This window comes from Microplitis mediator, chromosome 2, assembly GCF_029852145.1.
Source record: "Microplitis mediator isolate UGA2020A chromosome 2, iyMicMedi2.1, whole genome shotgun sequence".
Classification (NCBI taxonomy): Eukaryota; Metazoa; Arthropoda; class Insecta; order Hymenoptera; family Braconidae; genus Microplitis; species Microplitis mediator.
Window position 1 is genome coordinate 19895352 of NC_079970.1, and position 26221 is coordinate 19921572.

General features: G+C 31.1%; 1 protein-coding gene and 1 long non-coding RNA gene across 4 annotated transcripts in view; one reads left to right on the forward strand and one right to left on the reverse strand.

Moving 5' to 3' along the window:
* LOC130663339 (uncharacterized) overlaps positions 1–26221 on the reverse strand; it is a 92295-nt gene that overhangs the window by 49457 nt on the left and 16617 nt on the right. Inside the window, exon 4 of one of the 2 annotated variants that reach the window (XR_008989178.1) lies at positions 1927–2297. The exons of the other annotated variant lie outside the window; for it this stretch is intronic. This is a non-coding gene — a long non-coding RNA (uncharacterized LOC130663339). Of the gene's footprint in view, positions 1–1926; positions 2298–26221 lie in introns of those variants that run through there. 2 annotated transcript variants of the gene reach the window in all.
* Positions 2204–26181, forward strand: LOC130663331 (probable helicase senataxin). Of its 2 annotated transcripts, none has more exons than XM_057462500.1 (8): positions 2204–2469; positions 9650–9752; positions 16863–16976; positions 17069–17182; positions 18186–18306; positions 18380–21821; positions 21894–22104; positions 25721–26181. In XM_057462500.1, the coding sequence occupies exons 2-8, from the start codon at positions 9684–9686 to the stop codon at positions 25850–25852; spliced, it is 4203 nt and encodes a 1400-aa protein (XP_057318483.1). In that variant the 5' UTR covers positions 2204–2469; positions 9650–9683; the 3' UTR covers positions 25853–26181. The 2 variants fall into 2 exon arrangements, with proteins under 2 accessions (XP_057318483.1, XP_057318484.1); XM_057462501.1 differs by lacking the exon at positions 2204–2469 and adding an exon at positions 8055–8527.

A 26221-nucleotide genomic window follows, 5' to 3' on the forward strand; every position in this document is an offset into this window, starting at 1 on the left:
TGGTTTCCACAAGTTTCTATCTACTACTACTACTACTACTACTACTACACGTGCTGCTAGCCATCATTAAAAATGGGCCAAGAGCATATAAGCCCACGGCTCGTGGAAGCTTATTTCTTTAATTAAGTTTACTAAGTTTATTTAACGGTTTTTTATATAATAATTATTGTGGATTGGATCTTGTCGATGGGAAAGGATTGGAACGGTTTGGTGGACTTGGAAGGAAGGACTGGTTATGGTTTTGGTCTTGGAGGAAAAGGATCGGTGGAATAAGAAGGACTGGTTAAGATTGGAAATTGTTGGAGTAAGTGAGCTCGTTTGTCTTATTGTCGGGTTAACTATTCATTTGTTAAATAATATTTTATTAATTGAGGAGTCGTTATTTGTTAAAGTAGTCGAGTCAATTTGTTAGAGTCAGTAGAGTCACATTGTTGTTATAAAATTAGTCGAGTCAGTGTCATCCGTCATTTTGGGTTATTGTTCATCTCATTAATTATCTGTAAAGCGGCTTCGTCAAATAAATGCCATTGTTTTATATTTAAATTTGACATATAAATTTCATTTATCACAACATTCCTGATAAGTTAGGTATAAGAATTCTCTCTTCATATTTTAATACTGTGTGGTCCAGTAAGGGGTTTACCCTCACCTGGAGATACTGAGTTCAGCTAGACAGGTTTGCAAGACACCTTAAGTTTTGCACATGTGTGGGACACTTATTGTATTGAGACCACAAATTCAATTAATATAATAAGTGCACCCATTACATTGTAGATGATTCATAATAATCTTAATTAGCTGTTTAAACATTTAATATGGATCCATTTCAACTCCGCAATTCTTATTGGTCATCAGTTGAAAAGCAACCCCTCCTTTTAAAATTCACTTGCGGCCTATAAAAGCTCTGTGAAATCGATGGCCCTAAAGTACTACTATCCGAGCAGTCAATCTGAGCAGATCGTGATTCAACATCTACATCCAACTGTGTTACGCCTGGGGGTACACCAGTTACATACCGACTACTGCGCAGTAGAAGAGTTTTCTGATACTACGTAGTTCTGGTACTTGCTGCTGGACTTCTTTTGTCTGATAATTACCGGTTAGTAATACTACTAATTAATTGCATTACTAATTTATTTATTCGCATATGAGATAAGCAAGTCAATAAATGAGCAATTAAAATTTTTTCCATTATTTTAAATTTAATTGAATTGTTTCAATCTTGTTATTAAATATTTAAAAAAAGTAATAAAATAACAAAATTATCAGAGCTAATTTGAGCATGCAATTTTTTTTTTTTTTTTTTTTGACGGCTTATGATTTACATTTTTATTTGTATTTTAAAATTGATTGAGTTTATTTAATTAAATAATACTGCGGATTTTTTATTACCCTCTTTGAGAAAAACTTTTTATAAAATTTTATGAAATTTCTTCAATAAAATTTTATACCGCAAATGACCTGGTGAATTTTATAAAATATTTTACAGACGATTATTTTTCTGAGAAATATTTTGGCGCGAACAAAAAAAATTCCAACGAGATCTTGCATGTTGATTTAATGGATAAAGATATTACTGAGACGGAATAGGTATATTTATCGAGATATGAAGTTTAAATTTTTTATAATAAATTTTATAAGGTTTAATGAGATTTTATATAATTTTGAAAGGACTGATAATTTTTATAACAAAGTATATAAAATATCATAAATAAAATATCAAAAATTTAAAAATCGCGAAAGAAGCAATTACAATATAAAAATTTAATAATAAGATTTTTCCATGGGTGTAATTAAATTTTATACAATTTTAAGGATTTTATAAAATTTTATGAACTCCATAAATTTTGTGCAGTAAAATTTAATGCATTATATACGATTGTTTAAAATTTTATACACTTTTTTAACACTACAAAATTTTATGAAAAGATTTTTTTACGGGAAATTTTTTAAATTTAAAGTGTCGTCTGCAATAATATATTTTAAATTAAAACTGTATATGATAAAATTTTAAATTTATGAAATCTATAATTTAATTTATAAAGTACACACATATAAATATATATATATATATACATGTATTTAAACCTTTCTAAGAAATAAAATTCTAAAAATAGAAACTCTCCGAGGACACTTGTTCTTTGTACCCCTCCAGTGGTCGGAGCTTTTGTCAGTACCTCATATGCACTCTGGTAGCTCTGGTAGATACTTTCCCCTCGATCAGACGTGTAGTGTCGTTCGTAGCACGCGCATCAAAATGTTCCAATAAGGTTAGAAAATTTTACGTACGCTCGTATCTGAAAAATACTATAATATTTGTATCAAAAATAATTTTAAATTCACTTAAATAATTAACGTGAAGTCGGGAATGTGTAATCTTATAAGTTATTAACATTAAATTACAGGTATGTCAGAACATTTTGACAATAGTGTGTGATTATTAAAAAAAAAAATTATTTACGTGAAACTGTAAGTACTATTTATACATTTAACAAAAATTATTACACAAAATAAATTTCTTCTAACCAATTTTTATGATGATTTATATAAAAAAAAAATTTACTCAATATTTTATAACTAAATTTTTTTTTCACTGTTTATTGTCGCAACTAGAAATTCTTATTTTATTTTACATTTTAAGTTAAGTATAAACGCTTATAATTATTAAAATCAAAACTTTTGTTCAAGAAAAAGATACTTACGTCAGAAAGAGATATTTCAAACAGTTTAAAGATATTAATTTAATTTGAGTCATAAAAAATCTTATAAAATAAATGCACCTCATCTGTAGGCGCCAGCTACAGAAGGTTTACGGTCTTTCAATAAGCTTGACAATAAACTCGACATCAAAGAAAGTAACAAAGCTTACAGTTGCGAGTAACTTTATGTATTGAAGCATCCTTTCGAATGTAATAAAACTAGTAAATAACGGTTGATATACAATTTATTACGGAATTATACTGAGAGACAAAATAACGTTTAAAAAAACATTTTTTTTCTAAAAGAAATTAGATTATTAAAAATTTTCAAGTCAACATAATTTTGATTTACAAATTTAAAAATTTTATTCAAACGATTTCCTTGATCATAAATAACTAAGCTTCGTCTGAAATATTCTGATCTTTTTTTTCAAAATTGTGTAAAAAATTTCAGTTATTTTGGTAAAAAAATTCTTCAAGCTAGAAATGTAATTAATAATACAATACCTTTTTTTTTAGTATCTGGCTTAAGATTTTTTTTTACTTCTCTCTAAGTAAAATATTTTCTTTAATAGCGTACGGAATAAATTCTTTAGACTAATTCTAAGAAAACTACTTTAAAATTTAAGGAAAGAAAAATAAAATAATTATTTACTTTTTTTACATTTTTACAACTCAAGGTTAAATCGTTTCCATGGATTTATTGTGGCCCGATAATTATTTTGTATTTTATTTTAATTAAATATTACAGCCGGGTATCGAGGTATAGGAAATATTGACTGCTGGGTGAGGGAAATATCGATATTTTTCTCCTACATTATTGCTGCTGATTTAATGAGTTAAAATAATCATTATTTAATTAATTATATAGTTTAAAAATATAAACCTTGAATAAATAAATAATAGGTACATTGAAGTAATTATTGACGTATCATTCAGGCTGAAAGAAAACATTTTTATAATTTCATTGTTTATTTAAATTAGGGCCCAGGGCAAATTATTATTTACTTTTTTATAATTTCATAACTCAAGGTTAAATCATTTCCATGGATCAAATATTACATCGAATTTGTATCAGAGGTGGTTTTTAAACAATCGAGATTCTGATTTATATAGAAGTGTACTTTCAGATTAATAAAAAATATTCTTTCTTTAAATACACATAAAGCTGATTGTCTGTGCATTAATATAATAAAATCTTTCACATTCAAAAAATTAATCTGTCATTTATAGCTATGCTTTTATCGATTATTAACCAGCACTTGATCGTTTAAAAAACATTGTCAACAACCGATAAATTTTCTTGGATTTATAATATGTATTCATCTTTTTATTTTAATATCTTTGGGTAATTAAATTTGGGTAAATTCTTTTTCTTTTGTATATTACAATCTACATATGTTTTTCTTTGTCTTTTACAGTCAAATTGTCGTAGCGTCGAGTATACTAATATTTATTCGGAGGTGGAGCTTAGTGTATCCTCCCCCATAACTTCTCCTTCGTGGTTTCCCCACTTAAATCTTTTCTCCTACTTTCCAGCACATAAGGCAGAAGGCAATATTCTCTCTTTTTTTTTTTAACCCTTTAACGGCGAAGTCGGACAAAATCGTACCCGCGGTGCCAAAGTGGGGATAGTCTACAGCGTGCGCTCACAGTCCCCACTACCTCAGTTTACGAGACTCAGTCTCGGTCATTACCGAAATTCACTGGTGTGGTAGGTTCCTTTAATGCCCTTTCATATGTTATTCTAATGTTTTCAATGATTTTATTTTTTTAATTATTTTAAATATAATAAATTATTTCAAGTTTAAAAAAAAAAATTAAATTCAACCCTCTTTTTTTAAATTATGAATTGTTCATCATTTTTTTTCTTCTTAAATTCTTATCTTTAATTGTGAGGACTTCATCATACGTACGGTACTGCTCACCAAAACTCACGGATACACACTAACGCTGATACGCGCCGCCCGCTTGACAGGCCGCAAAGTAGGAGAAACGCCCAAAAGCGTTAAAGAGTTATTGAAAGATTGCTACTGATGCTGTGGTATGCAATAAATAAATAGTATTCTGTCGAAAATATTAGGTAGCAATAATTTTTTATTTGTTACTTATTAATTACTTAAATTCTGTTTTTTTTTTTTTGCTTTTCATTTTCTGGTAAGGATTTTTATAAATTCTGTCTGAGTAGTTGGATTTTCCAAATATTATAAGTGATCTTCTTATATGTCTGGCCTTACTTATCCGCTTATAGCAATAACGTTTATTTTGACTATGTTTATAGTCTAACAATAGTTAATATTTTAAGTAGCCAGTATATTTTCAATATTTGTACAGTTGGTTAAGTATCCGGGTAAATATTTCTTAGTTTGAATAATTACGGTCTAAGAAGTTTTTCTAAGTATGACTCTATTGTTGAGGGCTCTTGACTTGTACCTGTTCTTTGCCTCCATTGAGTGATTGTTGTTATCCCCAAATTGTTCTTTGTTCGATTTCTCTCTTTATCTAAGGCTTTTGTTCCTCTACCTAAGTGTAACAACTTTTGAATAGATACGTAGTAGTAAACAGTTGGTCTCAATTTTGACTTAGTACAACGTTGAATTTACACGAAATAAGTCTTGAACTCGTATTGTCAATTTTTTAATAATTTTTTTTTATGCAATTTTTATTGCAAATATGTTACGTATGTAATTTAAATACTTGTGATACACAAATCGCAAGTCAATTCAGAAAGGTACAAAAAATTCGACAATTAATTTGGAAATTCACATTTTAATTATTAATTGTCTAGTAGCTTTATATTTTACTCTCATGTTCATTTATTTTTAACATTAAGTTAGTTAGTTGATATCAAGTTAGTTATTGTGATGAATATAGTCTTCACACGTATCATTATATAAAATGCACAAGGATATAGAATTTCTGACGTGGACATTCAGCGAGGTATTGCTGTGTCAGGGTGTCAGGTATACCTTGGCAACAACGAACTTCGAGCTCGTGAAAACTGCACAGGCAGTCATTGCGAATCAGTTTATTCAAACGGGCGTACTAACTACCCGCGCATTATACTAAATAATATAGTATATTTTAATCCATAAATATATATAAAATTTTTTCAAATTTGAATAGTTTTTTGTTATTGCAAGAAAAAGGCTCATCTTAGGACGTTTGCAATGTTACTTATTTGGCCATTAACTTCCTTGTGATTCACATCCTAATTTATAACTATCTCTAGATAATTATTATCTCGCGATGGAACCGTATTTCGTTGATACATGATGAATTAACTACACGCGAGCATGAACATGCGGAGATAAAAAAGTTTCGGGTTTTTCCTGGAGACTTTGGAGAGTCCCAACTACATTTAGTTTGTGTTTAAGTAATAAAACTTGGCAATAATATTTTACAACTTAATCCGATTGGGAAATTTTGGGAACTTTTTGTAAAAAATTTTATGACGGTAGACTTAGGCTTGGAATGACAAATCTGGTCACCAAGCATAGCCACAGTTACAGGATAGTAAAGAATGCAATATAATAAACTTTATGGAATAACGTAGTTCATTTTTAGGTCTTTTAGGTGAGGGTAGAGAGTCTTTAGAAGTAAGAGAGTACAGAATACAATTAAAAAAAGGACACTTCTTCTTGAGCACTAGTTGAAAACACATCATGTTATCCTGTTAACTGTAGATATGTTCTCAAGTCTATTTTTACTGTCGTGTGTATTTTGTTAACCTATCGATTGAGTTCTATTTTAAATTAGTGAATACTGTCATGCCACATTTGTATCGTAGTCCGCATAGTTATTTGAGTGTAGTTATTGTAATATTAAGTATTTAGACAATCTCCTTATGTTACGGTTAAATATTTAGTTATAAAGTAAAATGAGGAGATGAATAAAGGTAAGAGAAAGCAAACGGGATCGTTGGTATATGATAATGCCAAATTTTACGCATATCGTGAACATCACAGTTTATGACCACATTACAAAAGAGAGTAGATATCTGGAACAGTTGACAATGAGAGCTGATAAGCTTTATCTTGAATACCCCAAATCGTACTTGTGCGTACAAGTATACCCACAAATTTTAACGCGATATTTTGTTTCTTCCAACTGTAAAACCAACGTGACAAAATACCCTTGGCAACAAGCGAAAAGACAGTAGTATATGAACCAGGACTCCAGTACGGGAACAGCCGCAGATTCCGAGTGACTTTTGTCAAGTTCACATTAGTTTAAATTTCTATATCGAGCTACACGGAGAGAAAAATATCGCCAGATTAAGTATACGTATCGCTATTCTGGCTATACGCTGTATAGTCATCTTACTTAACGATACGCCGTATAGCCGATTCAGCTATACAGAGTATCCTCGCAGTGGATCGTCAAAATGACGATCCGTATCCTTATTTTAGGCATTTTATGAATCGCTGACATGACTATTGCGCAAACTCTGTATTTAGGCATCCGGCAACCGAGAACGATGATACGTATAGCTAATTTAGCTATACGGATCCTCACGCTGGCAATACAGATACTTATATCAATGAAACTACACATCGTTACAAAGGCTATTCGTCGTATTGTTAAATTAAATAAACTAATACTTAACCTAACCCAAAAACGTATCTTTACTTTAACGATACTATAGATTATTAAATTGATATGAGAGTATTCCTAAATTAGGTATACGAATCGTTATTCTGACGATACGTCATTTGAGGATACATTGGATAGTCATTCTGGCGATATTTTTTTCTCCGTGTAAATTCTTTGAAATCTTCTATACTCAAAATCATTTCGATAGTTACTTTTAAGAAGCTCTAGATTCTTACTTAATAATATTTTCGTGAATTTCAAAACGTAACTGCAGGCGAAAAGAACTTAAATAGAATCGAACTAAATTAATAAACCGAACTTGGAAGAATTTTACAAATATAATTCTTGATTTTCATGCGAGGGCGACCTTAGTAATTTTGAATGCGGTATTGACTATCAGTGTGTTACGTAACGATTTAATTCATTTAATATTAATTTGTTAGTAAGAGTAAAAATTAAATTGTAAGTTTAAATTTAAATCGTTACGCGGGCATTTCACCACTACGCTGGCGCCGAGACGGCAGTCTGCTCGCAATTAGCGCATGCACACAGCGCTTGTAAGTGTGTGCAGGCAAATTAATTAATTTTAATGGATAATTTAAAAATATTAATGAATAATATTTATTAGTTTCAAGTATATATTTATAATTTGAAGATATTTGGGCGGCATAATTTGTTATTCTATTATGCCCCAATAATTATTTTGTATTTCATTTTTATTTCAGCCGGGTATCGAGGTATAGGAAATATTGACCGCCGGGTAGGGGGAAAATTGATATTTTTCTCCTATATTATCGCTACTGATTTAATGAGTTAAAAAAATTATTATTTAATTAATTATATAGTTTAAAAATATAAATCTTGAATAAATAAATATTAGGTAGATTGAAGTAATTATTTGCGTATCATTCAGGCTGAAAGAAAACAATTTTATAATTTAATCGTTTATTGAAATTAGGGCCCAGGGCTGAATAATTAAGGGCGATTGACGCGCTCTATGGGTGGTCAACAGGTGGTTGTTAGAAAAACTAATCAGATAGATACGGAGACTCATCGCGGGCAGACGGGTTGTTGTCGTGATTTATTTTTTTGCTATTGAGTATTGTCTTACGTTTTAATTACGTTCATAAATAACGAGTAATTGTCAAATAACAATTTATTAAATTCCACCGTGTGATTGTTGGATTATTCATTTTGGTTCGATCATCAAGTTGTCGAGATAACATCTCCGAGTGAGTACCCTGTATTTCTTTCTTCTCGTGGTGCATCCCTTGTTGACACCTAGTAGCTGTTGGTTGCCATTTGAAATTTAGTTGCTTGAATTGCACCCCGGTGTTGATTGAATAAATTATTGTTCATCAATTAATTAATTATATATTGAATTTATATATTATTTTATTTGGAATTTTTTTTGTTATTCATAAATTCCACCCCCAGGGGTTAAATTATTATTATCTCGAATTGTTTAAGGCTGAATAGCCAAATATTATTAATTATTGTTTATATTTGACCAAATATTGTAAGAAATTTGGAATTATTCTATGTTTAATATATTTGTGGAAAGCAACAGCTATCGGGAAAATTAATATTTATTTTCCTGGATCTTTCCTGCTATTTTCACTTTGTTTTCAATACTTATTTACTATAGCTATCATTTGTTGCTATTATTTTCTGCATATTTCATATTTATCCGGAATAAAATATTTTTTCCGTTTTATACAAATGGTCTGGTGTCCTCGTACACTAACCCAGCCTGAGAAGCTGGTCCAGGCAGAACTATTATTTATTTAAATTGAATTGATTATTATTTTGAGAATTATTAAAAATTTTATATACACGTGGGTGACCACATTCGATTCCGGGTTTATTCGCGTCTCGGTCGCGAAAATAAAAACGGTTTACGTTATGAGTATGAATTCATAACGACTCATAAACGACAGAACAAATCAAGATTCTCTAAAACACTTCCATGGTTTAAAACTATTGACATTTGTAGGTCAAATTGGGTCAACATTTCAATGAACATTCTATTTATTAAATAAATTCAGATCATCTTCATCACACGTCGAATCAAATTTGATTTGTCTGTTGTAGCTAACGTTTTTAGTTCTGTTCTAATTAAATTTTCTCAGATATTAGAATTATTGTTATTTTCAACCATAAGCTTTACTGTGATTCATAATTGTAAACTTTAAAGAATTGTCATAAATCCTCATCTGAATTGGTTTGAACATGTAATATAATTTCGAATTTCAGTATAATTGTACTTGGTACTTTGGTTGAATTTATTGAATGATTTTATAAAACAGAGAAAACAAATATTGACTTTATTTTATTGCTCTTCTTTTTTTTAGCTACAAATTGATTTATTAACTCTATCAACTGACAATGGCGGGCTATTGTCTCCAATCATTAATAAGTTCTACAACACAAATTCCATTACTGGAATACAAAACAGTAAGTTTGAATAAATTTACCGCTTATGTAATATAGTTATTAATTAGACACTTTTTAAAATCATTGACTCAAAGGCTTTTGGAAAATAAACACAGTAATTCAACCTCTGGTTAACTTTATTTTGCTTGGTAGTTTTTTGTTTTATTTTTTTATGTAGTGTTTTAGAAAGATATTAAACTTTTAGATACATAATTGAATTATCACATTCCAAGAAATATCATTTTCAATTCTTTACTTTTTTTTCGTTATTATCATTACTACGAAATTCAAATTCGAAATTTTTTGTTACGACAATAATACGTGCCACGTTTTATAAATCTCTGTTTTTACAAACTAAAACATCGTGTACACATTAGTTTTTTTTAATCCATTTTTATTCATCGGTTGAAGTTTTAGTTATGTCTTTTTATAAACAGTAATTGTTTGTTCGTAACCTTAAATAATAATCGACACCAATCTTGATACGTGGAAAAAGTTTCATATCACTAAATGCACCGCGAATGACGCGATTACGTCTTAAGCTCAAGTTTCAAAAGGGGGAGAGAAAGGAAAAAAACTACACAAATTAATGTTTAGTCTTCGTCGATATTCCGTTTATATTCCTTTTTGTTTTCTTAAATTTCATTAAACAATATATCGATATACGTGAACACAATGCTAAATCAATATCATTGTTCTGATAATATTTATAATACTGAATGATATGAACAAGAAAGACAGCGAAAAGCGAAAGAGACAGATATACTCAGATCAGAACCATCCTTTCACTTTTTAAAATTTGATTGTCCCATGAATTGATTAGTCTATTACCTGTTTTTCAAAATTTTATAGCTTTTTTTATAACCTCGGGCAAAGTGCATCTTAACGACGCAAGACTTAAGCTCACGTGCCACCTAAGTAATGTGAAAGGCCTCTCATTAAACAAGTGGCATTGACTCATGAAACCTGCCTTTCACCAGTTATGTAATTTTCTCCTAAATCCACGAACTTGTAAACAAACCTTGGCCGAGACATTTATTACTCGTAAATCAACCCCCTCTATTTCAGATTAATCTATTTTACCAATTGTTTAAAGAAGTCCCTACCTAGACCAAATTCAAGGGAAACCTTGAATTATAACCAATAGGATTCGGTCAAATTCTAACCTTTCTCACTATTTTATTTAAGCAATACCCTCTTTAGCCCAAAATCTGTTTATAAAAACCTCCCGGTTCAGATCATCTTCAGTCTAGTGCCAAGCCTCAAGCTCAATATCTACAAACTATAGATAGGTGTTTGTATCGGCTTAGGCTGATACCTTTCTACCGAAGACTAAGGGTAAGAAAGACTTGACATTATATTTATTATAAATTGTCATTCCTGTGATTTTTTATGTTATGACTAGATTAGGTCGAGAAAAAAATATATATTATAATATATAAATTTTAAATAAAAGAGGGCATACAAAATAGATAATAAAAGTAATAGAAAGCATAGTATGGAAGTATATACTGTTACGGCATAACATGCCAAAATACAGAAATAATGTATAATAAAAAAATATATAATCATAAAAATTAAAAGGAAAAAATTATACATTAAAAGTTAAGCGTAACCTAAAGTCAGGTGAATTGTCAGAATTGTTGATGTAAACAGAAGAAACTTACTAATAAAATACATATTAAAAATTTGAGACACAATATCCTAACGTACTGACGAGGAAATAAATAAGATAACAATTAACTAACTACATATCATCGGACAACCATAACATATCGCGGTGGAACATATAATTATAATAATAAATTTTTAACATCCTACAAATAAAAACTAAATTCATAGCCACCTATCTATAACAACACGAGAGAATCATAATAAACCAGTGGGTGAAGAAAAATAGAATTCGAGATTAGATAAAAACTCATATACTAACTAACTAAACATTAGAGGTCGGTCAAGGAATCTACTATTTCGCTTCCCCATTGTCTTTCACTAATACCTACGTAAGCACATAACTTCTACATTTAATAACTTAATTAATAAATAAATTAACGATTAACTAAAGTTCCCATTATGATTCATTAGTGTCCCTTTACTGACGAGATTAATAATAATTGCAAACTATTGAATATTTAAAATCAAAATAGGCATAACTTCTAAATCACTAACGATAGGGATAAATAATCATAACCCACCAATATATAAGGAAAAACGGATTACTAATTGCTAAATACTCATATTTTAATCTTAACGGACGGTCTGCAATTAATTATTTAAAATAAAATTATTTAATGATGCTGACTCTGTTCTATAAATTTCTTTTCAAAGCATGACTTATCTCTGTTACCGCTCGCGTTTTCAAGGTCTCTTATCGTGTGACTCTTCTCTCTAACACATATGAAAATAACGATAATGTCTATTTTGAATAACTCGATAAATAATTAAAATAATGACAAACTAAAAATATTATTGTAATCTGATTGTCCAGTTTAATTAGCCCAACTAATAATAATTCCAGATTACTTAATAATTACCCCATAATAATTAAAAAAAGGTGTAACGCTCCAACCACTAACGGTAGAAAGAATTAACTATGATCAATCGAAAGATAATAATCAAAGGATCAATAATCAATAAACACCTCTACCATAAACTTAATTAATAAGCCATAATTAACAGGCTAAAATAACCCCTATCTAATAACATGGGGATCGGCCCTGTTTCTTCCACTCAGGAGAACTCGCATCGCCTTTTTTTGAGTCTTTGTCATTGTTCTAGAAGTTTCTACCCGAGATCGCCGCGCACGTCTCTTCCTACACCACCCCCCGCAAATGACTCAGCTATCTGACTCTTCTCAGTAACAGTATCCTCCTTTTCATTTTAATTGCTAAAGTTTTCGTCTACTATCCTATTTTTTGGTAGCTAATTAAATCAAATCTAGGTCACGCGTGTTACCCCTCGCCTATGATAACGTGTTACGGCTTAACATGTCAAAACACGGAAATAACGTAAAATTAAATAAATAAAAGAAAAATTATAAATTAAGAAAAAAATGATATATCTAATGTCAAATGACTGTTAAGACCGTTGATGTAAACAGGAAACACTATACCCCAGATACGTAATAATAAAAACATATTTAAAATTGGAGACGCAATATTCTAACGTACTGGCGAGGAAATTAATAAGGTAACAATTAGTTAATTACATATCATAGGACAACCATAACATGTCGCGACAGAATATATAACAATAATAATAATTTTAACATCCTACAGATAAAAACCAAATTCATAGCCACCTATCTATAACAACATGAGAGAATTATAATAAACTAGCGGTCAAAGAAAAATAGAATGCGAGATTAGATAAAAACTTATATACCGACTAACTAAACATCATAGGTCAGTCAAGGAATCTACTATTTCGCTTCCCATTGTCATTCACTAACACATACATAAGAATATAATTTCTGTCTTTAATAACTCAACTAATTCGTTGTATTATTATTATTATTATTATTATTATTATTATTATTATTATTATTATTATTATTATCGCTTGCGCTTTCACGGTCTCTTCTTGACGCGTGCCAACATATCTCTAACTAACACGTATGACTATATTGATAAGTTTCACTTATTTACTAATATTGATTTAGATTTATGAATTCTCCTTTTTTGGAGATGCGTGCTGCTCGACCCATCTTCTACCACCCCTTCTTGTGACGTATTCCGTCGTTTCTCACCAACACATATGAGCAATTCGATAGTTTCTATTCTGAATAACTCAATAAATAATTAAAATAATTACAAATGAAAAATATCATTGTAATCCGATTGTCCAGCTTGTTTAACCGAACTAATAATAACTCCAGATTATTTAATAATTACCCCATAATAATTAAAAACAAGTATAACTTCTACACCCATAGTGTTAAATAGAATTGACCATAATCAATCGACAGATAATAACGAAAGGATTAATAATCAACAAGCATTCATACCCTAAACCCAATTAATAACCGGTAATTAATAATCTAAAATAAGGTTCATTTACTAACACCAATTTAGTTTTATGAAGGCCAGTCTCATGAATTCTCCTCTACCGCCCCTTCTTGTGACGTATCTCGTCGCTTCTCACTAACACATATGAAGATATCGATAATTTCCACCTTGAATAACTCGATAAATAATTGAAATAATTACAAACTAAAAATATCATTGTAATCCGAATGTCCACTTTAATTAGTTGAACCAAGAATAATATAAAATTACCCCATAATAATTAAAAATACGTATAACATCTACACCGATAGTGATAAAAAGAAATAACTATAATCAATCGAAAGATAATAGAGGGATGAATAATCAATAAACACCTAAGCTTTAAATTTAATTAATAATCCGTAATTAACAAATTAAAATAGTCCTTATCTAATAACATGGGGAACGGACGTATCTTTCTTGGTGTGAGTATTGTTCTAGAAGCTTCTATCCGAGATGGTCACGTACGCCTTTTTCTACTCCACGCCCCGCAAATCTTCCACTCTTCTAAATAACATTAGTTTTTGGTAACAAAATCAAATCTAGGTCACGCGTGTTACCTCTCGCCTATAATAGCGCCTATAAAAGCCGCCGCAAATTAGTCCTCTGCACCTATTAATTATCAAGCTCTTGATTACGTAGAATCTTATTATTTTAAATATTAAATTTTTATTTCTTTGCTCGAGTCGTTAAAAATTAAATTCAGAATTTGTACAATTCAAATAGAATCATTTTAAATAAGAATAATTTCGATTTTTAATTCTTTTATTCAATATTATAAACATTTTAAATAATTAAATTACTTCTGTTGAATATTATTGCTGCTTCAATTTTTATTATTCACATTTAAATAAATTTCGTCATATTAAAAAGTGATCGTGATTTCTAATGATTAAAAATGAAATGTTTAGAATTATTGAAAAAAAATTTTCAAAAATTTTGAAAGTAAAACTCAAATAATACTCATATTGATGACAAAAAATTAAATTTGTATGAAATTCATAAATTAAATTGAAATTTTTTGATTATCTAATCAAGAACTCTTAAAATCAGTACACATGAAAGTTTGATGATGAATATCTTTTGAGCGCTTAATTTAATCGCCAAAACATAAGACACCATTTTTATAGAGCAGCTAATTTCCTACAAAAATTATTATTCGAAATTTTTAATAGTCATTTATTGTCGAGTTATAAAATTCATAAACAAAAATAAAATTTGTCTTAAATTGATCAAACTGAAATCTTCAATATCATTCAAATGGTGAGATTTACGGAAAAAATATAAGATACCTTTTTTGTACAGCATTAAATTTTCTACAAAATTCTTTAAAAAAATTTTTTCTGTACATTTTCTGTACAATCAATTAATGATGAGATATGAATTATTTTCTATTGGACTGAGAAAAAAAATAAAAACTGCGATGCGGAGGATCTTTCTATTAAAATTAAGAGTTCATATTTGGTGAGAAAATATAAAAATAATAGAGAACACAGTATACACAGAACATATATACAACTACTGATGCATACAGAGTAACATTGTATTTATATCGATATATACATGTAAATTTGCCCCCGGTTTAGTCGTACCCCACACCAGCTCTTGTCTTTCTAACGCCGGAGAGGGAAGGGCAAGAGAGGAGCCCCAATTTCACGAGTATGACTAAAGACACAACAAAATTAGTTTTCCAATTTCTAAGTTTCTCTATTTCCATTCGAGACTCGCAGACGCGTGATTTATGAGCTGTAGAACGGCGTTGCTGACATCATTTTTGTCGCCTAATAATTCTAGCTGTCCACCAAGAGCTCTCGTTTTAATTACCAAACGATTCATTTTTTAAAATTAGTTTACAATTGTAAACAGTAACCACACTAACGTATTAGAACTTTTTCTAAGTGAAATTAAGTACCAATAACTCTTCACTATGGAACTACAGCAATAAGCGCGATATTAATTCTCGGAATTTACCATTTTATGTACTCTTTATAAAAGTCCAAACTAATTCTCTACCACTAGAGGACCACCTCTGGTGCTGAGCAGTACCCCTCAGATGCCACTTCCCCATCTGTCAACTTGGAGGTCAAGCCAAGATGACGCGTGCCGATGTACTAACAAGGACATAGCTATTCATTTAACTAACCAAGGGGCTTGCTTCCAGAACCTTCTTACACTAAAATTTCATAACTTCTTATCCTCTCAAGAGGACGCTATACTCGTCGGATAACTTGCATCCGCAATAAAAATATTTTACATGGAAGAACCAGCTGAATAATAAATAATTAGAATATATAATTTAGATATTTTTACATTAACAAATTTGCCTCTTATATTCACACTGACTTTTACTCCATCACCTTTATTTAACCTCAGCTTCCGCAAGTGCACCATCATCCGCAAGAGAAGAAATAAGTTAGAAGTCACTAGAAAAACCACAAAAACTAACACGCTAATACAGTTTGCATTTATTTTTTGTACAAGAGTACGGACTCTGTCCATGATATATGACATTTCCCCTCGATTTCGAACTATATAAACCCGCAGTTTTTCGGTCTAATTGTCCAGTAGTCGAGTCCACTCTATGTGTCGACTTAGAGATCAAGCTAAGGATGACACGTGCCGCTATACTAGCAAGGACATAATTATGGATTACCTAAGGCTCTTATTTCCATGCGGTATGCGGTATTCTGTAGGTAACAATCACAGGAATAATTGTACAGACTCATAGTAAACTCAATAGTACAGAAAAGAACCGTATGAGCAACTTAGTTAAATTTTAAAGATTGACTTCATATATCATCGCCATTACAATTTAAGTATTAGGGACAAAAAAAGAGACCGCATTTGAATGTTACTTCGATATTTGAAAAATTAATTAACTGATTATTCTTTCTGAATTGACATTCATGCAATAATTAAGTAAAGTTGAGAACTATATCTTGACTGTAAAAAGTCTCCTTCAGATACATTTAAAACAATTGTGAGGCTGATTACGGTGTTTACATTCCTGACGACTTTGTGAGGAATGATTAAGATATAGGTAATCGATATATAATAATATAATTATGATGTATTACTTTATTAGCATACATGTGGAAACCATAAATCTAATGACATCATGTTAGCTCATGAGTCGGTGTCACCTCAGCATTGCATTTTTATGGTGTCACCAGAGAGCTTGCAAGTAGCCGATCTTGGAGTAACTATTTTTTTTTGTTAATTTATGTCATTGACATGACTTGTTATATGAATAATTTAGTTTGGTGATTAATTTATTTATTTTTTTCACAGAGCACCTATGGGACTTTTATAAATGGTACAAAAATCAAGCCCAAAACACTGATGAATGCCGTTAAAAATGATGTTATTGGAATATCGAGTTGTGTTTATCGTGTTCAAGTACATGTGAGTTGATTTATAATGTTTAATCCATAACTAATTAATGTAAATCAAAATTAAATGATAAGTAATTTTGAATTTGTTAAATTCATTAAAAAAAAAAAAATACTTTACGGGTGAAAAAAACTTTATCGAGGCAATTTGGATGAGAAATATGAAATACTATTCTGATTACAATATATAGTGGAATTTATAAATTTAAAAATAAGGGGTTTGAAAGTTCTGAAATCAGAGTTATAAATTACACGGCAGTAGACAGATGCATTTCCTACTTTTTTTTTTAAGAAATAAAGCGATTTAATGTTAAGGAATACAAAGTTAGAGAATAGTTATTGGCGTAACTAGTAGGGTAAGTGATTCATAATGTGTCGGCGCGATGCGTTTAGCACGAGTCGCAGGTGTGCAGGCACGAGCGAAGCGAGTGCATACTGCGCACCGGAGACGAGTGCTAAACACATCGCGGGTGACGGATTATGACTTACCCTACATGTTGCGCCCATAGTTTTATTTAACTCATATGCGCTATTCACGTTTTATTAATCGCCTAAAAAGCGAAGTCTCAATAGCTGTTTAGTGACATGGTGAAAAAAAAAACATTCGGCATCACAACCTTAGCTACTCAATGGGTAACAACAGGGAATTGTAATTACCCCATATTCAGTAAGAGCTTGAAAGATAGTTACGTTTATTTTCATTACGTCACAATGGCCGGGATAGTAGACATCTTTATTGCGTTTTGACAAATAATTTTTCACCAGTCGGTAAACGGCCATTTAGGGTTCGCATTTTAGGCATGATAAAACGTGAATAGCGCGCATGTGTTGAATAAATTCTACTATATATGTATGAAAGTATTTTTTTTATGATCATCATAACTTTTTTCATCAATCCGCTGAGAAAACTAGCAGATAAAAATCAAGATTTTCCAATTTTTTTACTTTGACGAATAAGTGAAGTCGTTACTTTTGCAAAGTTTTTGAAAATAACTATTGTCGTTTATTGTTCTTAGAGTTTAAAAAAAGAGGAACCTGGCCAAAAAAGAACATCCGATAGTAGCTTATATCCAGGAGAGGCGAAAAAACCTAGAACTGATGATAACAACAACGGCCCATTAGTAATTGATCTAACAAGTAATTATAGTTCACAAGATAATAATTCTTTTAAGTTGTTTAATTTAATTAATCGAACTTTATGTTATTTTAGATGATGATATCGATATGAGTCTGCCTCAAGAAAAGCCTAACCAGATTGATAAAAATTTAATGAAATCTAATGTTACTAATGAAGGAAAGTTGAGAACTACGAAGGATATACATGATGAGAAAATACTAAAAATTGCTGAAGATGTAAAGAAAGGTTACGATATTGAAAGTTTGAAGAAACATAAAAAAATTCTTGGTGAGAAAGATAAAAATTTCAAAGAAAATGATAAACCGAAATCGTCAAACCAACAAAATACTTTAGATAAGGGAAATATCATAAAACCTACTGCATCTACTTCATCTAAACCTGATCCTAATCATAAGCAGTCTTCACATTCGTCTAACATAGTTTCAAATAAAAGTACTGAATCCCAAAGCAAAGATAAAAACATAAAAATTGGACATGGATCGAACCCAGCCACTAAGTTACCTGTTCACACAAAAATAACTTCAAACGAATGCCGCAAAAATGGCCCGGAAGATCTAAGGAATAAAATCATTAAGAATAAAGATAGAGAGAGAGAGCAAGAGGCGAGAAAATCAATTTTAAATAATAATAGACGTACTAGCCATGAATCTACTTCAACTAAAAGTAAAACCTCAGAATCTTCTGCATCTACTTCATCTAAATCTATAACTAAGGATAGTCAGTCTTCGGGCTCGTCTCAAATAATTTCAAACAAAAATCTTGAACACCAAAGCAAAGATAAAAACATATCAAATGGAGATGGATCAATTACTTTACCTATTACTAAACGAGTTACTTTTAATGAACGCAAAAGTGTTCACGAATACGAGACGAACAAAATGACGGCCGAAGATAAGGATAGAGAAAGAGAACCAAAAATAGATAGATCAGTGTCAAATCGCGATCGGCATATTAGCCGAGAATCGAGTTCACATAAATCGATTCATTCAGAGAATAAAAAGGAAGAAAGTAAACATCCATCTGTCGAGAAGCAGACCAAAAGACAATCTATGTCAACTGGTCCAGATCTGTCAACAACAGTCGATGCATCATCAGACAACAGAAGGATGGAAAAAAATTCGTCGAGAAAATCTAACACTGATAATTCTCGCAGCCATTCAACATACGAGAAAAGGTCTTCGACACCTAATAGACCAGATAAATACAATCATGGAGGTGATCTCCGAAATGTCACCAGCAATAGGAAGCATAGCGACAGTGCTAACATCAGTATTGCTGCTACTGCTCATGCTGAAGTTGCCCGTAGAAATGATAAACTGCATTCGGTTTCATTTCTGAAGAACCAAAAGGATAATTCAGTTGATACAAGAAACAATAAACCTATTAAGGCGGAAAAAAAGATTAAACTTAAAAACGAACTAGATGCGCATTACTACCAAGTATCAAAATTAACTGAAAAATCTAAAGAGGGCTCAAAGACTAAATCTATTACAAAAGATGCATTACAACCATCGAAATCTCTTAGTCCAAATTTAATTGTTCCCAAAAAAAATAATTCAAAATCAAGTTCCAAAGATCAACCGCTAGATTTTTTCCTGTTTATTCTTAATTGGGATCCAGATTGGTTATATAAAAAGACCAATAAAGAATCATCAGAATGTCCGATTATAAAAAACACATTAGTTCCTCATTTACTGACCTATGAAGTGTACGCTGACTATTATAGCATTATGTCAACATTTATTTCACTGGAAATGTGGTCATTTTTTACAAAAGACCGTAGTAATTGGAGAAGTAAACCTCCTCTATATGCAGCTATTAATAAGTATTCAGCGCATAATAATAATACACTAACGGAACTTTCAATCGATATACTCTGTGACAAGAAACAGATAGATCAAATGGTTTATCCGAAACCCGGTGATCTCATGGAGCTTGGTAATGAAGGAAATGATTGCAAACGTATGTTAGCTTACATAAGAGACATAAAAATTGCTAATTTAACACGAAAGACTACTTATAACAGTTGTTTAAAAAATACTGTATCCACACCGTGTGCTCTGATAACCTATACAATGATTACCAAATTTTTGTCATCAAATATTGCGTTTAAGCAGAAACAGGAGCTACGAATCGTATATAATGTCAAACCATTTGTACAAATGATTAAAGCTATACTACGTTTACAGTCATCACCACTATTACCTATTATCAAACCTAAGCTTGATCATGACCTTTTTTCACTGCCAGAGATACCTCTCAAAGACTATGAATTCGCTAGTGGTGATAAATTGGATGAGAAACAAAAGCAAACTATTTTACGCATCACGAACCAAATCATCCAAAAGAAACCGATCCCTAAAATATGTTTAATTGACGGGCCACCTGGTTGTGGAAAATCCCAGATCATCGTAAATATTGCTACTGAAGTAAAATACGGTAATAAAATAGACGGGAAGGAATCGGGGAAACGTATACTCATTTGTGCTTCGTCCGATGCGGCTGTCGATGAAATCACAATGAGACTAAAGGTCATACAAGATAAATTTAAGAATGAAAAATCTTGTAAGCCATTCAAAATTGTAAGAGTTGGATCTCTTGAATCAATGCGCCCGGAAGTTAGGGATGTTTCCTTAAGTGAATTGTCGGAAAATTCAATGAGTATGTCTACTGATAAAGGACTAAGTCAGGCGAGTATTGAGAACGAAATAACTGAACTTAGCAGCAAAAAGATAAAATTTGAAGAATTAATACACGCACCGAATAAAAAATCAGAAAATGAATGTAAAATGCTTCAAGAAAAACATGATAGCTGTATTTCTCGGCTTGAGTATCTGAAGCAATATAAATCGAAGCCACGTGACAAACCTGATAAACAAACTGAGCAAATTAATATTTTAACCCCCGCAGATGTTGTTATTTGCACATTGTCATCATGTTTTTCACCTGAGATGAAATTGGTGTTTGATGGAAGCGACAAAAAACAATTTAGCGTATGTATAATTGATGACGCAACTTTGAGTAGCGAACCAGAGTCACTGCTTCCACTGACGCTTGGTGTAAAGCAGTTGATACTCGTAGGGGATTCAAAACAACTTCCGGTTTCAATTCGGTCTGATACAGCTAAAGAAAATAATTATCACAAATCATTGTTTTCACGTATTCATGAGCTCTTTGATTTGGAAGATAATAACCCAGTGATTACACTAGATAAGCAGTACCGGACAGCAAGTGAAATTATTTTTTGGCCTAAATCATATTTTTACAGTGGACCTTTAGATACTCTAGCACCTGTACCGTTCAAATGGCCTTTTTATAGATACAGAGTATTTGATCACCAAGCTGTGGAAGATAATAATTTAATTTCTAACTCTGGAGAAGCGAGTTTCGTTGTAAATCTCATTTATACCATAGGCTGTTTTGGTTTAAAAAAGCTGGATAATAAAATACGTATTGGCGTAATAACACCCCATGAAGATCAACGTAAATTAATTGAAGATATATTGGAAGAAAGGTTGTTTAATTGTTTATCATGTATGGCTCGAATATATTTTACTTTACTAATATACTTTCGTATTGATTTCAGACTTACAGAAATACCTGATGAGGACAAAAACAAACTCGTGATAAAAGTTAACACGATTGATAGCTTCCAAGGAGAGGAACATGAAATAATAATTATGTCATGCGTAAAAAGTAAATCATTGGAAACTCTAATTGATCCGCAACGACTGTGCCAAAGTTTGACACGAGCAAAGTATACATTCTTTCTTTGTGGAAATTTTGAATTCTTTGAAGTAAGTAAACATACTTAATAATTAAATAGAACGTAGTGTCTAAAGATACAGAAAAAACCTGTGTTCGCAATAGCCTACCGTGTGGCACGTTATCGTGCCGCACGCTTATCTCTTATTCTATCCCACCTATTTCTGTACACTTATTCGCGTCATAAATGGAAAGAGCTCTGTGATTCTTTTTTTTATCTTCAATTATTTCACGAGCTATTTATGTTGGTATTATTTTTTATCTAACGAGTAAATTGTAAATCAATTTTAAGCCATTTTTACGGTGAACTATATTTAGTGTAAAGCTACTGTGCAGCGTTTACTACACTAACTTTATTTTTCCCCCGTTCATGTGTAAATTTGACTAGTGGCTATAAAACTTTCACGACTCTGAGTATCTGTGCCACTCTGCAGACAGATATATTTGGTATACTACAACTATAAAAAATATTATGAGCCTGAAGTTAGCAGACAAAAGAAAAAAAAATATTTGACAGCGGATATCGTTTAAACAATTTGAATTATAAACAATTAAATCAATGGGATAGAATTTTATTGAAATAAACTAGATATGCTAGCAATTTTTTTTTTTTTTTTAGCTCACTATTTTGGATTTATTCAAAAACAAAATTTTTAGCAAGCTAACCTGACAATTTAAATGATCGGAATAACTTCATATTGTATTACTTTCTTGATGGCACTATTATCTAATAGCGCCTTCGATTTTTTTTTTTGAAAATCGAAAAAAAACTTTAGCACGTCATAATTTTTGAACTAATCGTTGAAACCAAAAAAAAATCACCTCTTCGTTTTTTTATTATCTAGACGTGCAATTTTTTTATTTTCGAAAGTTGCTGTTATATTTTGAAAAAATGATAAAAACAAATTTTTCGAATTTTTAATTTAGAATAGAAAAAAAATGAAATCATGCATATACGTAGCTCTTGGAAAGAGAAAAAGACGGCGTGTTTAGTTCTATCTTTAAAATAATTTTTCTCACTCATATGCTTAGTTAAAAAATTCGAAAAATTTGTTTTTATCATTTTTTCAAAATATAACAGCAATTTTCGAAAATAAAAAAATTGCACCTCTAGATAATAAACAAACGAAGAGGTGATTTTTCGTTTCAACGATTAGTTCAAAAATTATGACGTGCTAAAGTTTTTTTTCGATTTTCTAAAAAAAAAATCGAAGGCGCCATTAGATGATAGTGCCATCAAGAAAGTACTACAATATGAAGTTATTCCGATCATTTGAAATGTCAGGTTAGCTTGCTAAAAATTTTGTTTTTGAATAAATCCAAAATAGTAAGCTAAAAAAAAAAAAGTGCTAGCATATCTAGTTTATTTCAATAAAATTCTATCCCATTGATTTAATTGTTTATAATTCAAATTGTTTAAAAGATATCCGCTGTCAAATATTTTTTTTTCTTTTGTCTGCTAACTTCAGGCTCATAAAATATTTATGGCTTTTATTGTTACAATTGACTCTAGAGAAAAGCGTTTGCTAGTAAATTTAGTATCACTAAAAACGCCATGATAACGTTGAAGTATAAAGACTAGTACGTTAGATTGTATAACTGCTTAAATTGAAAATATTCGAATGAAATTCCAAAACGGTAATGTAATTCTTCCGGATAAAGACCGATAATTGAGTTCAAAATCTTTAAATTGAAATAATTATTGGAGCTTTAAATAATTTGGAATTTGTAATTACTAAGTAGCCAAATGATCTTGGACAATGGTGACGAACGCGATGTCGTAGCTTACAGATATCACAGCTATTGCAGACGATCATGTCGTCTTTTATATACTCTCGCGGCTTGGTAACTATCAGGTAAGCTTTTGGAGAAAGGGGTGAGCACGTACTTTGTATAAGAAGTTAAATTGAGAACGTAAGTGCCCTGACTTTTGGGGGACCAATGTGCATTAAGCTTATCAGGATTCGGGTTGGAGACAATAAAGAGAGTAATTCGTTAAAGAGATGTAAGTGGGTTGATCCAAAGGGGCAGATGTTTGTTAGAATTTCTTCAAAAAAGGGCGGGTTAATGATGAGAAGGAGATGGGGTAAATAAAAAAAATGGTTGGATAGAGGGATTTGAAAGGGACGTTCTTCTCCGCCTTTAGCCTCTGATATTGGTTTAGGAGGCAGATGGGCGTCTATTGTTTACTTAAACTAGACAATAGACTTGAGGGATGAAGAATGTAACTGGGCCAGCAGGGTAAGGGTGCTGGCTTCTATCGGGGGAGGGGGGGGGCTTTAGCGGTTGGTTCGTTAGCGTCATGAACCACGAAGATCCAGGACCTGGATGCCTTGAAGTAGTGAAGTCAGAGCTTAGAGGAAGTTAAAACTAGTTTATGTTCTAACATCTTGACTTCACAAAGGATTCTTTACTCCATACTCTCGCTACTGTTTGGATAATAGGTCTTGATATTGACACGGCTGTTTTTGGAAGAGTCACACGACGTCTCTAACTGAGAGGACCGGTATCGAAGGGGATATCAAGATTTACATGACTAACCATGGAAACCTAAAGACAATTAATATATGGATGTAGAACAAAAACAATTTGTTTGTAGAGGGACACTAGAATACATATCAACTCGAAATGTTACAAAGGACCGGATACAAGTGTACTATGGCAAATAGAGGGTAGATAAGACTTGGTGGTCCACTGCAGGTGGTGAGGAGTCGCGGGCTGAAGGCCCCCTTTGTTCCTAGGTTCTGAATCAGGCGCTTACTACTACTCCCAGTACGGTAGGAGCTCGACTCACGCGGTTGCACACGAGTGGCCTAATTAGAGATTCTATTGTAAAACCTTCCATAAAATTTATCTTGAACACTATTATGAAGGAACTTAAAACTTATCTTGAACACTATTAAGTCAAGAGAAAAAAACTTCTTAGTGAGAATTTTTTTGCGCGGGAAAGAAAAAATATTTTATATAAAATTTTATTTCTGCTCGTAAAATGTATTTAAACCCGATCATAATTTTCTTTTACAAAATTTATTGAAACTATTTAGTAACACCAGTTGAATTATTGTTGATGGTTAAATTGAAATTACTCTTTGCACTAATTTACATTCAAATAATCGATTTCTGCACCAATTTTACTTTTAATTTGAAATATATCATTTTTTGCAATATCTGCTCTGAAAGTTCAATTTTCGAGCCCTGGGTGTCGTGCCCTAAGTGCCCGATTTATTCGGCCTCAGCTGACCATTTTACTTTACCCCACAAGTACCTAAGTGCTCTGTAATTTCGCCTTCGGTTCGTAGCGACACCTACCAAATTCGTCCTCAAGTAAACATGACATGAACCTCAAGCTCATTACATATTTCAACTACTCGACAGTCAAATACTTCGCCACTTACACCACATGTGGCATAAACTACTATTATTCTCATCAGTTTGTACCAAAAACCATATTTCTGATTTGAATAAAGATGATGTTGACTTTTTAAATATGGCAGTGGCAGTGTCTGAAACGAATGTTAATTTCTAAAGCCACTATCAGAATTTTTTTTTCGAATAAATAATAGTCATTATTCTGTACGACTATGTACTAAGAAATTTATTTGTTCGATTCAATAACTGACTGATTCGTATATTCATTTTCTTTTGTAGGACAATGCAACTTGGAAAAGCTTAATTGAAGATGCACGTAATCGCAGTGATTGCTATAAATGCGTTAATTATAAAATGAAAAAAGAAGACATGAAATACTATAGGCTCGTAATGAAACCGCCGAAAAATTAAAAACGAAGAAAATGAATACAAATATATGTATTTTTATATTATTCAAATTATTGAACTAAAACTGTTTAAGTTTGATAACTATAAAATATTTAAAAAAATATTCATCATCAATTTAAAAAATATACATAAAATAAAATAAAAGTAAAAGTAAAATATTATAAAAATGATGTAGTTTTATAATACGTCAAAGTAATTTATCAATAATGAATTTATATTAATATTAAATAATTTAATCATGTTTATATTATTTTTATAAAATTTATAAATTTTATAGTTTTTGTAATAGAAGTATTTTATAAATGTAAGACACATGTAAACCAAAAATAAATAAAAACAATCAAATTGATATGTACGCGTACATTAATTTTT

Excerpts from the sequence above, each read along its gene's own strand:
- LOC130663331 (XM_057462500.1), top strand. The coding sequence starts at position 9,684 with ATGGCGGGCTATTGTCTCCAATCATTAATAAGTTCTACAACACAAATT. Across the intron at positions 9,753-16,862 it reads CATTACTGGAATACAAAACA|CATACATGTGGAAACCATAA; the intron begins GTAAGTTTGAAT and ends TTACTTTATTAG. Across the intron at positions 17,183-18,185 it reads TTTATCGTGTTCAAGTACAT|AGTTTAAAAAAAGAGGAACC; the intron begins GTGAGTTGATTT and ends TATTGTTCTTAG.